This window comes from Geospiza fortis, unplaced genomic scaffold, assembly GCF_000277835.1.
Source record: "Geospiza fortis unplaced genomic scaffold, GeoFor_1.0 scaffold12, whole genome shotgun sequence".
NCBI lineage: Eukaryota > Metazoa > Chordata > Aves > Passeriformes > Thraupidae > Geospiza > Geospiza fortis.
The window spans coordinates 5,899,500-5,916,694 of NW_005054323.1; the positions used below are offsets into that span (position 1 = coordinate 5,899,500).

Sequence of the window (17,195 nt, forward strand, 5' to 3'; positions counted from 1 at the left end):
CCTCCCCTCCAGTGTTGCTGTTGTCTGTGCTGGGAGCTGGGTAGGGAAGCCCTGGGCAGATCTGCCAGGTATCTCCCCATCTGTGAAGTAAGGAAATGGTGTTGTCGCTTTCATTCAGGTCCAGGGTGCTGGTTGCCCTGTAATGGGGGAGGAGGGTGTTCGCTGGTACTGAGGTGGTGGTAGTAGGAGAGGCACGAGGTTTCGATTTGCTGTGTGTTGCAGCAGCGCGGCACAAGGAAATGCAATGGCCTTGGCGTCCCTGGGTTTCACACTTTCATTTCTCAGCTCTATTAGTTAGTCAGAGGAAATAGCAGGTCTTCGCCTCAGACGGATGATCCAAACAGTAATGTTCCTAACGTGCATTATCTGTCTACAAGTGGCTGGTCAGCAGTGGGTGGAGATAGATTTGATGAGCTTGTGATAAAGACGGTAAGGTGTGCGTATGTTAATGTCAAGCCACATCCCTCTCCAAGCCTAAGTGACATTTTTTATAAATGAAGTAGTTGTTTACAGGTACGCTTTGCTAGATCCTATCAATGCAAAGTGACTGGGTGGGAATGTCTTGCCTACCTCAACAAACCTGTCAACAGCCGCCTAGCAACTGCTTTGTGCCAAGGTCTCTGCTGCAACCATCCATTCTATAAATACGAGAAATGCCAGGTGTGTGGGGGTTTGTCATGGCACAAATGTGTACGTTAACTGGCTATTCAGATACCTATTCTGTTTTGTTAAACAGAAGTGTTGCAAAAAGCTTAATGGCAATTGTATTCTGACACGTGACTTCCTTAAAATCTGGTTTGTAAAAGAAGTTCAGTTGATTGGTTCAAGTCCACCTTGTTTTTTTCCATTGAAGTGTTAGTATCAGTAATCTTTGGCAGTAATTATTTAGATTTCAGGAAGGTCACTGGTGTAAAAATGCAGCAGGACCCAGAAATGGGGGAGGGCTGTTGATTGTTGTTGCCTTGCCCTAGTTATCGCAAATATTATAATAAGTGGGCTCTCTTGTGTTTCTACTCTCTGTTCTTTTTTCTGGCTTGCTTAGGATACAGCCTTTTTAGAAAGTGTTGTTTTTTCCACTCTCAAAATGTGTATTATGGTGCATAGTATTGTTCAGTTTGTGTGGAGTCTTAAAATTGTCTTTTATGGCAAGCAATACAATAAGTTACTGATCTGTGTTGTTCTGTACTTGTTTAAGGACTTGTGAAAAATGTTCTGCAAGTCAGATTTCAGAAGTCGTACTTTTTTTAAGAAGAAGGGCTACAGTGAGGCACAGTTTCTAGTTGTGTATCAGTGCAACACCCATGAATGTGCAAGAAACAGGATGTCCCCAGAGCTGACTGTTGTGCTTCTTAGGCTGAGAAATTGAGTACTGCTCATGTTGCGTGTGTTGTAAATGATCAAATCGGTAGCCAAATTTATAAGAAAATTTAACAATGATTTATTAACAAAAATAGAATTTCGGAAAAAAAGACCACCACAGCCAAGACAGCGTCAGCCCCGGGTGCAGGCGCTGGGTGAACCTGGATCAGACTGACAAAGTGTCAGCGTCTCCCGGGTGGTTCACCCCGACTGCTTCACTATGCCGCTAGCTTAGATACAGTTTATTCTGCCTGAGGCAGAGATGACCGAACATTCCTTTGTGTCTCTTCACATGTAGAACTGAATCCATACATGTGCAGAAATAGACAAAGGTAGGTCCAGGTGTCCAGATGGATGTCTGAGCACTTCGGAAGAGTCTGCATTCACATGTAGCAGAGTGGTGCAGCCTGTATTCGCATGTAGCAGCGTGGCCCCGGTGCTTGAGTACGGTAGATGCAATCTTGCCAGGTGCAGGTCCTCCTGAGCGGCTTAGGCATTCCAAGGAAGCTCGCAATCATGGCCCGGGAAGGTTTCAGTCATACGTTAACAGGCTTGATATTGTCTTAACGTTGTCCAGGAACTAATTGAATAAACATAAGACTCTGCTCCGAGCCAGGGTGGTCAGAGACATACCTTAGATTTTGCAATATTTTATACATATATAGCATGAATTATCTCTACCATATACTACAGGTGTATTTATGAAATACAGTTTCTAAGTATGTTTTGGGACATTCTTGATGCAAAATGGTATACTTTTTATTTTTCTAAGGTTGCATTCAAATGAGTCTATTAAAGCAATTTATATTTCACCTTAACATTTCTGGTTAGCACAAAGCTTTCTCATTTCTTGGAATTGACTTTTCACCTGCCTGACTCATTCTGTGGTCTCAGTATTCTGTGGATGTCTCATGAAGAGTCATATTGCAGGTGATTGTAGTGAGCAAAATACTGAGTTTGTGATACCGTTGATGGAACTGCGGAGAAAGAAAAAGGTCAGGAAAAAATGTTGCCCAGGCATCCTGTAATAAAAGTGGTTTTTTTTGGAAAGGCAAGAACAATTCCCAATAATGTAGGAAAGATTCAGTCATGTTTTGGTGCAGCTGAAGCTTTTCATAGGCACAGCTACTGTTGGCTTTCAAATGATTTGTATTTGAGTTATTTATTGAGAAGAAATAGCTATACATTCAGGCACAAGGGAAGAAAACCACAAAAGCTCTAACATTAGTGTTCTGTATTTTCTCCTAAATTATTTAGTTGGAAAATTACTTTGCTTGGAGAATTTCATTGCTTGTATGAATCCTGAATGTATACAGATATAAATCACTGAATTGTTTCTCTCCATTTATTTGTTTTTAACCTTCTCATAGAGTTTTTTCTTTGCATATTGTAGTTTTTCTGATCAGAAATTATGAATTTTGAAGAACAAAATTATATGAGATCAATCGTCTCTTTTTTTGGTGCTGTGATTGAAAGTGTAATACATTCACTTTGTTTGTGATTTAAATTTTAATCTAGTACTTCCTTCCTTGTTATCAAATTTTGAAGCTCTTCCTTTTTCTTTATTCCTCACACTTTATATATTTATGCATGGTACATAAACCAAGAGAAAGAGGGGACAAAAATCACTTTGCCAGAGTAAGTCAATATATTGACATTTATTTGCTATTGCTGCTGAAGTATAATGAAAAATATAAAACTTAATTCGCGATTATAGGAAACAGGAAACAAATGTGTTTAACTGAAATACATTGGCAGTACTGCAGTTTTACACAGACATTTCTCTTTTAAATATATATTAAACTTTTGAAATGGCCTAGAACTGAGATTTGAGAACTGCTAGTTAGAATTAACATGTCTGTTTGGAGACAGCTCTACTCTACTGAGTAGAGTGGGGTTTGAAAAGCAGAATAGAAAGTAACCTGTTACATGCTGCCTTTCAAACAAATGATAATTGTTGTTTGCATATCACTTTCAGGAGATACAGAAGACAGATGAAAAATCACCCTGTCTTGAGAGTGACATCTGCATTTGTGCAGTTCTTGCTTAATTCTGGATTTTGCCATCCAAGGTATGGTTTTGAGCATGGCTGAGGTTTGTTTTGGTTTTCTAATTATAAAAGTGAATATGGTCATGCAGGCAAAAGTAAGTTACTGAGGGATAAAAATTTGTAATGTATTTTCTTGATAGGCATTCTTACTGTTTTCTCCTGAATCCCTCTCACTGCTTATTGCTCACACATGGTACAAGTAGGTCACTCAGGAGCAAGTATTTCAGTAATTATATCTCTCTGTTTTGTTTGTTGAGCTGTTATTTCCCATTCTGAGGAAGTGCTGTGAAGTCATGGAATCTCTGCTGCTCTGGTAAGATGGAAAACAGATGGATTCCTCAGTGGTCAGCAGTGTTTCTAGCTGCATTTGGTTTTTTTGGCCTCTATATTTCTGTTAGTCTGCATGATTTTCCCTTTGTAAATTCATGGTGATTACTCCCAGGCCCCTTCTTGTCCTTCATGTGTTTGAAAGTAGTTTCCAGTATTGTTTCCTTCACCTTCCCAGGGACCAGGTTGAGGCTAGTAGGCCTTTAGTTGCCTGGCTCCTCCTTCTTGTCCTTGAAAACAGGATTTTCATTGACACTTGTTTTCTTGAGTCCTCTAGAATGTCACCCAGCAGCAAAAAACTTCCAAACTTAGTTGAGAATGACTTCACAATGACAAAACCAGCTCTCTCAGCACTCAAATTGGCACCTCAGCAGGTCACGTGGAAGTGCTAGGTCCAGTTCACTTAAAAATTTGTTAATCTGATCCTCCCTCACTCAGAGTAACTCAGAGAGTTTTGTTTTCTACACTTTCCCATGGTGTCAGGGACCTGGAATTCCAGAATGCAGGTCTTAACCATGAAAGAGCAAAATAAATAAGGTGCTTTGACATTTTTGTATGATTTTGATACTTTCAGCAGCAGACTGGCGTTTCCTCTCTAGCCTTCCTTATGCTGCTCATGTAGCTGTACAAATCTCTCTTGGAATTTCATATCTCTCACCAGATTCAACTCTAGGAGGACCTTGGTTTTCCTAACTCTATCCTAGTGCACCTAGGTGGTGTTCCTGTGTCAGTTCTGTGCACACACTTGGTGCAGCCCCACTTCACCTTGGTTTGGTTGGTTATAAGATCTCTGTTTTCCCCATCATCCTGCATCCTTTGCTTGTGAAATGTGACCACCACCTTCCTCTATCATCTTTCTTTGTTTAAGTGTTCCCCAAGCTGATTAACCAGCCTCTTGGCAAAGATGGTCTCACCCATGTAATTTCAGGTGGATCTTGTTCCCCTTCGCCCTCAGTTTTTGAGCCTTGTAGGAGGTTCTGTGGATGTAAATGCTGCACAACCACTTGCTCATTTGCAGGATCTGTCTGCTTCTCCTCAAGTTCTTCCCGTTCATCCGCAACGTGAATGAGACACCACTTGTCTACTAGACTTTGGCCAGGACCCTGTTAACTGTGTAGTCATGCTTGGTAAACTCCGGGTCTCCCCTGGCTGCGTCCATGGTGCCTGAATAGAAAAGCAGCTAAGGGTGATAGACTAAGGGCCAAACTACTACCAGCCTCAGTAACAGTCAGTCCGTGGTATCCAGGACCCAGGCCACTGGCAAGCAGCATACTTTGCCGGGTGCCTGGTTGGGCCAGCAGAGGTGTCTTTGTCCCAGAAGCAGGGACCCACTACTGCTCCTTACCCCATGCTTCCTCATACCCAGTATGGGTACTGCTGCAGGACTCAGGCACAGATGGCTCAGAGGCTTTCTTGGACAGAGCTTCTTGTCCATGTGTGCTACCAGGGTCTCAGAACCTGCTGTGTAGATCAGAGCTGCAGGCAGAGCAGGGGCTGTCCTCTTGGTGCTGGAGCTCAGAGGCTTGGCATGTCTGGCTTGACAAGCTGAGGCTCTGCTTCTCCGCTTGTGGTGGGGGTTTCTGTAGCTGCAAGAACTTGGTGGGGATCTGAATGATACTTGAATGGGAACACTGTTACATTAGAAAATAACAAGCAAAGGGTGATTATAAATAACACAAAGGAGAAGTGTGGAAAAATGGCAGCTTGTTTGGGTCTGATTTTAATTAGACATCTAAAAGAAGAAGAAAAGAGGACAATGAAATTTGTGAATAGTATTAAGTAAATTTTGAATGCATTTGAGGACAGTCAAACATGAAACAAGTAAGCAAAACCCTTGGAAACAGAGATGTTTGATAAACAAAAATTTAGTGGAACAAGTAGGAGCTGAAAGGAATGGAAAGAAACCATCAGAAATGGAACAAGATTCCTGAAGCCCAGAAATTGGGAAAACTAATGGGTAAGAGAGTAGATTGGGATTTATGTGTGCATTGCAGTAATAAAATACGTGTATGAAAGTAGTCTGACAAAAAAATAACCGTAATAATCCCTTCGGTCATAGTCGTGCTGAATAGTGGTTAGGACTTAGTGCTGTGTTATTGAGATCAGTTTATGAAGCCCAGAGGTTCACATTGTAGGACTTGGTGAGGTTTCTTCAGTCTAAAACCAAAAGGAAATCAGCCCACTAAAGTGTAAGGATGGAAACCTTGATGTTTTAAATATGATTAATAGAAAATGTTCTATTGTGTGATATTTTTAATAATCTATGTGAAAGACGTCAGAGTAATTACTCCTTTGTCTGTTGGTTTGCTGTTAATGTCATGAAGGATGTTTTTTAAGCAAGGAAACCCTGAATTCTTAGTGATGCTTTTGACTATTTTAGCATAAAAGCTTTAATAAAACAACCAAGAAATACAGGGGAGACTGTAATAGATAGGTGGGGTGAATCTTTGTGGAACACAAATAATTCCCTATATTTCTTATTTGCTTTACAACCTTTTTACTTTGATAAAAGAGTTTTCTTTGCTGCTGCCACCTGACTGACAGTTGCTATTTTACCTATTGCTTAATAATTTTCCCAGGTAGTGGTTTTACTTGCATCTTGGTGATAAATGTTGCTTCTTAGCCAGATATATCTAATTAATGAATTCATAAAATGTTTTGCATGGTGCTTAAAAAATGTGTGTGAAATGTTTGTAAGTTTTTATGTAATTCCTTAAATCAACAGTTGACAGGTTTTTTTCTTTCTTACTTGAATGTATGAATTTGAATGTATGAACCGTATAGGTTGCACTGTACTAGTTAATTTACTCTTTTTTTTAAAAATATTTTTTATTTATCTCTTTAGGATTATCTTCCTGGGTCGTGACGATTTATTATCTGTTTGTGTTCAATGGGGCAACGGATTCACTTTGTGGTTGACCCTCAGGGTTGGTGCTGCATGGGCCTAATTATCTTTGTCTGGCTGTACAATACAATCTTCATCCCAAAGGTCATCCTTTTTCCTCATTATGAAGAGGGAAATATTTCAGTTGTGGCAGTTTTCTGTAAGTAATTTTAACTTTTTTCTACTAATAAAATAATGCCTCTCCTTAATGTACATTAAAAAAAAATCCTATCAGAAAATAAAAACTAGGGTGAAAGTAAAGATAAAAGGTAAGATAAAGGGTAAATATAGTGGATGTGTCTTATGTTTTTGTGTTCTGAGAAGCTGCAGCACTTCATTTTGCAGGTGTTGTAGAACTTGTTTTTGTGGAAACTGGTGAAAAGGCTGAATGTGGCTTTCAGTTCCTGTACTTAGAACTTGTTGACTGGATTTCAGGTTCACATCTGCAAGGGCCTGTCAGAATCTGGTGTGATAGTAGTGATGACTGGCAACAAGCTAAATTTTGTTAGTTATGTTAGTTTATGTCCCTGTATGGGTTAGCTCATACAAGTTTGGCTCATAGGTTTGCTGGGGAAAAGTCTTGAATTATAGCTGGAACAAACTTCAAGGTGAAGATGCACTGTTGGGAATATCTTCCATTTGGAGGCTTGGAGGTGTGATATGTTGGTGCTTGTGTGGTGAGATGGTGGAGGAACTTCTGAAAAACAGTAGTATGGTCATAGTAGCACCTGTTGGTGCTATCAGAACTGTTTACTACTTTTTTCACTCTATTTATTGGGGAGTACTTAATGTTGTGTACTTAATATCAAAAAAATATCTGGAATTGAATGAGGAGGCTGAGTATTTTCCAGCTGAATTCTGGAGCATCTGTATTTTTTGATCCAGTGTACTTTGCACGTATGAAAAAGTCTAACAAATGCTTATTTATTTTTTTAGGTTATTACTTCTGCTCATTGTTTTGTGTAGCTTCATTATTTAGAGCCTCAGTAGCCGATCCAGGAAAACTACCTGAAAATCCAGAGATACCAATTACAGGTACATTAGCTCGATTCTATATAATTGAATGCAAGTTATTTTAATAGCCTCAAAATAATCAGGAATAAATTTGTCTTTGTGAGACTTATTGGAAACCATGATCTGTCCTTGCTGAATAAAGTTACTATGTCACTGTTTTAAAGTTGTAAATTTCTAGCACTTTTCCTTGTATAGTTTCAAAACTTCTTTTTCTTAAACTTGTATTCTACCAGAAATTCTACCATTCTTCAGTTATGTAGGATCTTCTGCTAGGAAATTTTTTCCACAGGAAGATTTTTTTTTTGCATTCTAGACTTTCAAACATTATGCATATACTACTAACTTGATAATATTTAATGAAAAATGTTTATAGATAGCTAGCTATTTTAATTCTATATCTTTTGTTTTAGTAAATTTGTATGATGTTGAAAATGGTGTTGGAAGGTAGTCCTGTGCTGATTTTTACCTGTGTATGTTTTGCTGTTTTTTTTCCAGAGTCTTATGATTGTATGGACTGTTAACAAAAAACCTAAACCATGGTGCTAGTTACACTGCATTTCTATAAAGTAGCGACTTAATTGATCCTTTCTGTCCTTGCAAATTTATCCCACAATTCCTGTATGGTATCCAGTGCTCCAGAACTTGGAGGAAATTTAAAACCTTAGTGATTCTCCACAGAGAAGGACAGTATTTTTATGAACTGTTGGGAGCTATCATCTAATGCATAGAGCTTTTACTTAGGAGTTTAGAATGGAGTAGGGCTGTTAAACAGCATGAGCTTTGTCACGTTAACAGATAACACTTCATGAATGAAGAAAATGTGTCCCATCCAGTGAGGCTGAATGCTTCAGTCTTGTCTTCAGATGTGGTGAATGCCCAGAATAAAATTTTGCTCTCTCTTCCGGATGTTACTGAAAATCTAGGATGGTGTGTTTGGAGACATGATCTTTTTGGCCTTAGTGCTGATGATATGATGTGCGTGAAGTAGACCGCTTATGGTAGAAAGGAGCATATTTCCCTGGGATTCAGGTGTGTCACCACCAAATGCAGAAAATCTCATGCCAGTGTTCTTTCTGCTTCTGGCAACTGATCCTTTGATCCAGTAAAACATCAGGTGTTTCAGACGGGTTCTGGAGTCAGAAGTTTTGCTTCAGGGGGAGCAACGTGGGTTTTGCTACCTGAGCTGGATAATGGAGACACTTGCTAGTTACAGACAGTTACATTTATACTGGAGTTTTCATTTACCTTCTTTTACCAGGAGCAGTGCAAATATCCTTCATACACAAAGGGTTTTTTCTAATTTAAGGTATCTCTTTGCATAGGTCTCCAACCTTTGCGTGCTCCATTCAGTCCATACTTAATAAGTACTTCCGAAGGTGAAATGTTTAGGCTGGGTCATGACTTTGATATTTTGATTTGGTGCGTGATATATCAGAGGTATTGTACTTTTGGAGGTAGCGCTTCAGTTGTCTGGTGTACACTAGGCTGACAGGAGGATACATTTTTGCATAGTATAAATTTTGTTAAAAATGAGTCCGGGTGTTTCTGAACTCTGCTGGTAGCTACCCTATTAGTGAGTGCCACCTTTGTGACGCTGGATTTATGCAAACAGATTGTAAATCAGTTTCCATCTGTCATTATTACTAGTTTAATGATCTCAGATATTGGGTTTCTTTACTTCCAGTGTCCAAATGTTTTGCAGCAAGAAAGACCAGATTAGAGCTGTCTGCAGGTGGCTCAGAAGTGCTAAATATAACTTTATTTTGTTTACACTGGGACAGTGTTTTACAGTATAAAATTTCAGAATGTCCTACTGTAAATATGAAGCTTCTTTTTCCTTTTTTTTCCCTCTGTCCCTGAGATATGAGAAATTTTTGTGCCTCAGAAAAGATTGTTTAGGTAGAAACAATTTGAACAAAGTATTTCTCAGTCGTCCACCTGTTTTCCTTAAAGACAGAAAATATATGCTTTTGTGGCTGGAATTACTTCAGTGTTAATCTTATTGTTTCCCATGTGAAGATGAAATTTTTGAACATATAATTTGAATTTTGCTTTTCAAAGAATTCCTCTAATTTGGGTGGTGCATTTGAGATAAATAATAGCCAAGCTGAGCAATAGTACTCCTGGTACCTTCAGCTACTCAGTATCTCTGAATATTAGCTTTTAAAGAATCTCACATTAGTAATTTAAAAATAGTATATATTTCTATATACAGCCTCTATCCTTGATCTCTTTCTTTGCTTGTCTTATATGTAAAATTGCATGTGGTCATATGCATGTTGTTAAAATGCTTTGGGACGGAAGATGCTCCTGAAGTGTTCACTGTGTGTCATCTTTTAGTTAGCTAGCAGTAGCAGTATTTCCTCAGGGGTTTCTGGAATAACATTGAGATTGTATCCTGATTCTGTCTAGCAGATAATTTTTTTCACAGTAGAAATGTAAGGAAGTATTTGAGTTACAATCTTCCTTGTCTGAGTCACAGGTTTGTTCTGTAATAATTACTTTGTAATAATTTATAGGAAGAGAGGGCATTTTGGAGACGGAAACTGGCTTGGAGTAGCAGTAATATCTTCCAGTTTAATAAGGTCACAGTGGGAAAAAGCTTTTTATGTGGTGCTTATCCTTCTCAGATCATAGTAAGATTTGTTTTTTTAATTAGAGTTACAAGCATACAGATTTATTATGAGTATGAATTATTGAGTTTAAATCTCTCTAATGTGTCTTTACATTTTCACCTAGAACGAGAACATTGGGAGTTATGTAACAAGTGCAATATGATGAGACCAAAGCGTTCACACCATTGCAGTCGCTGTGGACATTGTGTGAGGAGGATGGATCACCACTGTCCATGGTAAAATCAGGACATTTCTTCTAATTATCTACTGTTTTAGTGAATCATTCTGAAATTTGTGGTCTTGACTGCTGCTCATTTTTCGAGTTTTTTTCCCAGTAGTGCTTAATGATTTAGACATATAAAGCAAAGAAGTAATAAATTTGAACTTTCCTATATCTACCAGTAAAAATCAGAGTAAGTGAAAATAAACATTTTTGAAAGAAGTTCTGAGTTATAATTTTTACAAGACAAACTGCAGAGTCCAGAAATGACGTCAGGATTCTCTTATGTTGGTTTAGCCATTTTTCGAACTACCTTTTTTTGTCAAGTTTTTCTACTTCAGAGAATAGTACTAGTATAGTGCTTTTGTCACTCTGGTTTAGCTTGTTGTCTGTGCCGATGATTGTATGAATTTACATCCATGTAACTTTTGATCTTGTACTTAATACAGATAGAATCCTTGTGTTTCCTTTACACTTTTCATGTTGGAGTATGCAGGACTTTCTAAGTAGGGATGCCTGTATTGTCTTCTGTGCCTTTGGTTCATTTTTAAGTCATATTTCTTTATTACTGGGTTAGCCTGTGATCACATTTATTTTAAAACATTTGTTTGCATTTCCAGTTTTTGCACTCTTGTAGTACACAACCTGTGAAATGTATTGAGTAGCAGAAGATAAGACATATTACTGTGAAATTTCACAGGCTTTCAAAAAATAATTTTATTAATAGAGTTTTACTTAAATTTGCAGCAGTATCTTTGCTATATAAAAATACAGAGAACTGTTCTAAGCAATGATCTCAGTAGCGCAACCTATGCTTTAAGTTGTGGTGCAAGGGATCCAGTAGTTTGCTCCTTAAGCAATCGTAAAGTTTTCTGTTCACAGTATCATAACTTTAGTATTTGTATTTCTTTTTTTATATATGTATTCTTTGTTTCTCTACAGGATTAATAATTGTGTTGGTGAAGACAATCACTGGCTGTTTTTACAGCTGTGTTTCTACACCCAGATCCTTAGTTCCTATACGCTGATACTTGACTTCTGCCATTACTACTACTTTTTGCCTCTGAAAAAAGAAAACTGGGTAAGAACCTGTTTTCTCTGTGAAGGGAACAAATAGTATTGCAATGTAATTTGTGTTGGCTTTTAGTTACTGCACATTTTTGGTAGCTCAGTTTCACTCTTAGTGAAGAGAGTTCAACTAGCTGTATGTTATTAAGTAAGCAAACTGATTTATGGTAAGTAACGAAATATTTTAATGAAAGGGCATATGAGTTCTTTGTGTTAAAAACACAACATTAGTTCTCATAGGAATATAGGAAAGGAGGGAGAAACCAGTTAGCTTTCTTTGGAAGTGATTATCAGTACTGGAAAGAGTTAAGGTAACTACTTTAGATGTATTAAAATTTCCTTTTACTTTTTCCAGAGTAGATTTATGCAGAATATATAGCTATCCTAATATCATGTTTTAAAAAGCTGATACTGCTTTTTTAAGAAAGAAGAAAAACACATTATCATTCTGCAAGGGGAAAAATATACATTGGTTTTGTAGCAGTATTTTCTGTTTTTTTGAAAAGGTTATGTGGGTTAAGGGAGTATTAAGTTTGGTTTGTTTCATGTGGACTTACCGTCTGGAGTACAGTAAAAAATCAAGGACTTCCTTCCCCTGTGAAACTTACATTTTAAAGCTGCTATCTGGTGCTCATTTATGCCTATTATCTGTAGTGTTCAGAATATTGAAGATGGTTGCTTGAAATTTGCTCAGTGCTTGAAAGTGCTTTCTTGATAAGAAAACTGTTATGCTATCTTGCTTATGAGGAACCATAAGAACTTCTAGCTTAAATCTGAAATGAACTTTGTATTTGTACTGGACTATAACAAATACAAGTACACGAAAGAGAAAAACCTAGAGAACAAGTTTAAAACATTTTCAAAATTAGGTAACATTCCAAATGTCATAAGAGAATAAGATCATCTCAGATATTACACTCTAAATTTTGTTGAGATTTTTTCCAAATACTGAAATGCAGAAGATTTTTAAATTCTGTGTTGATGTGACACCCCAGCATGCTCTCTGCTGGTGATGTCATACCCATCTTTCCAGGCTGCTGGAACCTGACCCTTCACTGTGGGTAAGGCACAAAAAAAAATTCCGCTTTTTTGAACAACTAAAGTTTGTCATATGATTTTTTATCCTATGTTATATAAGAATTTCACTTTGTGAAAAATTCTGCTTCTGGAAAAGGATGTGGCATAGTCTTCCAAGCTTCTTATTTGTTCCTGTGTCAGTCTGAACTGGGTGTGATGTTCCCATAAAAGTGTATGTGAAGATGATGTGGTAAAGGAGAGCTGGAAGTGTAGGAAGACTGTATTACTTGGTTAATCCAAAACTGATAAAAGTGCTATATTCAAATTCATAAATACCAAGTTTTTATTATGTAGAACGTTCCAAAGTTGAGGATTTTTGTAACTCGTTCTTGAAAGAAATTGTATTCTAAAGGAATTTAATTATTTTTTCCATCTACATCAATACTTCCATTTAAATCATTAAAGGGATTTTAGAAATATGGAACAGAAAAATAATTTGCTGTCTGCTTGGAGCATCTTTCCATAGGCACTGAAACAGACTTGTTAGCCTCTAATAGTATAATGTCGTGGTAGGATATTTCCTTTTTATTGTGAATATTCCCTGAATGCATTATTTTGTGTAATTACACTGTATTAGGTAACATGCCAAAGTTCTGTCCATTAGCCTTGCTTTTTAAAAGTAGTAGGAAAAGTAAACAAATTATTTGATTGAGGGTGGTCTGTGCAAGAGGGGGAAATGAAAATCATGTTTACTTCAGATACTTTACAATACCTAAAGTGGTGATGATAAATAATTATTAATAATGACAGTTAAAAAAACAAGTGTGAATATGTATAAAACTTGTTCTTGCTGGTATAACTGGATTCTTTTGAAGTTGTTTGTAGAGAGGCCTAATTTTAATGCTCCTGCTCCTTTGACAGGTGACAGGCTAGAAGGCAGAATACATGTGCAACAATTATTTTAACCCATTTTAATGTGTTTCCCTGAGGAGGGGATCAGGTTCTTGTATTTGGCTGCCTAAGTTTACAGAGAACTGTGGAAGAAATTGCTTACTTTGCTCTGTTTAGTTTTGTTTAGTTTTGCCTGTGGTTTTTTTTTGGCTTTATCAATTTCCATATGTGAACACTTCAAATGACACTCTACCTTTTACAAAGTGGATCTGTGCTATAGTATACAGTATTCTGTGCCCCAGAGAGGAAAAACATATTTATATAATATAGAAAGACAGTAGACAGAGCAGGTCTGGGCTGTTAAGACCTTTGTTCAGTACAGTGTAACACTAAATAGTATTTAGCTTTCTCAGTTTTTCAGCTGTAGAATAGGAGAGCACACAGCAAAGTAGAGAAAACTAAAATAGTTGTCATGCTTAGTCAACATATCTGCCTGGAAGACAACATCAGAATTCCATGAAGCTGTTTTTTTTAAAGTGCTGCTAAGGATGTGATACTGTATAGATTTGTGCCACGGAATAATTTGTCAGAACTATGTCTTTTTGACACCAAAGGAACAGGACTGGTGAAAAGATTGGCTTAGTAGTAGTTAGGGTTTTAGGCAAGCATTCTGCAAGATTTTTTTTATCTCCTTTATATCAATTAAAGCTGAGGTACCACAGCATTCCAGAGAGTGTGGTACCTTCAGCCTTTCACAAAAACACTGTTCTTTGTTGAAATTTTGGCTGTAACTGGGAGCTTCATTTTCTGAATTTACAGGGGCTAGTGTTTAGAACAGATTCAAAGAATTGGATGATTTTTTTTTTCCAAACAGCCATCTGGAATATGCTTATTCTTGCTCATTAAAATACTTGTGAATTTTTTGGCAGTGTGCCTTCATCTACATTTTTATTCTTCAGATATAAAGTAGTACAAAACACAGAAGCTGTAGAATAAAAATTGCTTTTAGTGCTATTGTGAAATGATAATTTTATTATGGTACTGATTAATGCATTATGCAAATTTGACCAGCATGTTAGTACCTCTTTCCAAATTTGAACTTGTATTTTTTTTTAAAGGGTCAAGAAAGAAAACCCCAACAATTTTTAATTAACTATTCTGAGTTAAGGGTGAAAGCTCTAAAGGTAATGGAGAAAGCTGTTTCTGTAGAGATGCAATCTTTCAGCTTCACCTCTTACTGCAGAAAATTGCTTCATAGTAGTCTTGGTTCTTGTAACTGATACACTGCCAGAAATTTAGGTTATGGTTGTTACCCCCATTTGTCCAGCAGGAGGAGTGCAGTTACTGCTAGAAATAAAGGAGATGATAATTAAATTGATTATGTAGGATGATAGCGCAAGACAAAATATATTGTTTGAATAAAATCAGCATATTAGTTCTTCTGCAGGCATTAGTGATTTACAGAGGTTAACACAGGAATATTCTTAGTTTTACATTTTCATGAAAACATGTCAGGAAGCCTGTATATTTTAGGAAGTAGTCAGTCTTCTGAATAGTGAGATGAGAAGAATAAATACTAGACTTACCACTACATAGTTGCTCTCTGCATGGCTGTGCTGGCACAGATTCTAGATACAGCTTGTCAAATTGCAAAAGTAAATGCTTTGGCAGTATATTTTACCTTATTTATAGATGGCTTTTAATCTTTTAAGCAAAAGGAATTCTGTTGATACATTCTGTTTGCTAGAAATGTTGCTACAATAATTTTCATAGCCAAACCTCTTAACATACAAAAACCTAGGCCCCTTTGCTCTGATTTAGTTTTATTTTGTTCCTGTTTCTGCAATTACAAATCATTGTCTTTGACTTTGGAAAAGGATTTTTTGCAGTAATATTAATATTATGCATTGACTAATGTTACTGAAAATCTGGAAATAGATATCATCCAAAGTCCATTTATACTGTAAAGAGAGTCTAAAGGAAACTTCTCTTAGAATCACAAAACTGTGTATCAGACAGGAGAGATTTTTAAAATGAAAGACATCACAATTTTTCTTCTCAGCATTCTGCAAAACTAACCCAACCCTGCTGTCCTATACTATGGTTGTAAGGACAGTACATGAATATTGAATTAAGTCCTTCCTCTTTCTTTCTACAAAACCTGCAGTCTGTATTTTTGAGTTTGCTTTCTGAAAAGCCTGGCTTTCTTTTGTATTATATGTTATTTTTGTGATACCCAAGTTGATAGACTGACTTCATTTACAACCGAGCACAGACAGCCAGGTTATCATGTGTTACACAAAATATCGTTCACCAAGAAAAAAAGAGGGCTTTTTATGTGTTGTCTTGTATATTAATCTGTGTGTGTGTGTCATATTTCAGTAAAGAATAAAGATTGAATAAATTAATCTTCCATTGTAAATGAAAAATTATGAAGATGATCTCTTCTGGAACAGATACAAAAAAGCCAAAAGCCCTGTCCCTCAGGACAGTGTGCTGCTTTAAAGGAATACTATAAATCCTTGAAAACAATAACACCATAATGCACGTGGCAGGGACTTGTTATATGTTTTTAAGCTTTTTTTTTTTGTTATTGTTGGTAGGGGACAAAGAGAGTTGAATTTGGAAGTGTTGTCTTATTATGGACTACAATCTAGAGCTGGACCCATTGTGGTTTTTGACCTCTCTCCTGTATGATAGCATAAAGCCATGGTAGCTGTTGTTCTAGTCAGTGGTAGCATTCATTGTAGGGGTCATCTATAGTGGTTGATGCTCACAAATGAAGATGAGGCATGTTTTCTGCTGTGGGGTTGAGGAAGTCTCTTGTTTATCTGTCCCAGAGACTTCTTTCTGTAGAATGTTTTGCTATTTTCTGTTGAGATAAAGATACTAGATCTCATGGTTTGTAGTCCATTTTTCAATGTAATCCTAGAGACCTACACATGTTTTGTGACAAGTTCTTATTGTTCACATTTCTATGCATTTTTATTGGTAACTAAGAATCCTTCCAGTTTTACTGGATGGATAGAAGTAGCAGCTAAATGGAATTTAGAAACCTTTAGAACAGACAGTAGCCAATGGAGAGTGCTGTGTGGTGTGGTGTAGGAAAAGTAGAAAGGCGGTGGCAGCAACCTATGTGAACATGAAGTTTTGGCAGACCAGTTAGGCCGTGGAGCTGACATCAAGAAGATTAGAAAGAGGCTACGTGGAGGAAAGCTCTCATGTTGTTAAGAATATGCTTTCAGCATCCGTACCAAGGCCATATATGACAGCCAGCCTGGCGCAATGTAAAAAAAAGCTGCTGTGGAACAAAACCCTGTTGTGCTGTGATAGCTGAATGTTCATGTACTGGTGATGTCAGCTAATCTGTGTGTATGCTTGGTAGCCCAGTCTGTACAGTTCTTTCTGTTAGCAGAAGTAACCTGCGCCCCAAACTCCAAAATCACCCTAACTCAGTACTCACACTGCACTGAGAGTGGTGAATACTGTTGAACAAGAGGATCTGTTCAAAACACATTGGAAGAGGGATTCGTTGATTATTGACTAGTTTTGATTGATTATAGTTTTGATTGGTTTTCTCATCTGAAAAAGAGTTACTGTCAGTTCTAAAAAGGGATAATAAAACCAACTTGCATTGAGTTTTCATGCAAAGCTGCAGCATCCTGAGTATATTATTATTACTGTTATTATTATTACTTTTTAAAATAGTCTTTTCTTCTATTTTCATGGAGTTAAATATTTCTATTCCCA

General features: G+C 37.1%; 1 protein-coding gene across 2 annotated transcripts in view; it reads left to right on the forward strand.

Annotated features, from left to right (window-relative positions):
• The window catches only part of ZDHHC21 (zinc finger DHHC-type containing 21), a 37,509-nt gene continuing 20,314 nt past the window's right edge, over nucleotides 1-17,195 (forward strand). Inside the window, exons 1-6 of one of the 2 annotated variants that reach the window (XM_005420870.2) lie at nucleotides 1-87; nucleotides 3,338-3,430; nucleotides 6,582-6,780; nucleotides 7,557-7,655; nucleotides 10,374-10,485; nucleotides 11,412-11,550. In XM_005420870.2, coding sequence (XP_005420927.1) covers nucleotides 6,627-6,780; nucleotides 7,557-7,655; nucleotides 10,374-10,485; nucleotides 11,412-11,550 — 504 coding nt within the window. In that variant the 5' untranslated portion in view covers nucleotides 1-87; nucleotides 3,338-3,430; nucleotides 6,582-6,626. The remainder of the gene's footprint in view (nucleotides 88-3,337; nucleotides 3,431-6,581; nucleotides 6,781-7,556; nucleotides 7,656-10,373; nucleotides 10,486-11,411; nucleotides 11,551-17,195) is intronic. The other variant, XM_031056891.1, reaches the window with a different exon arrangement.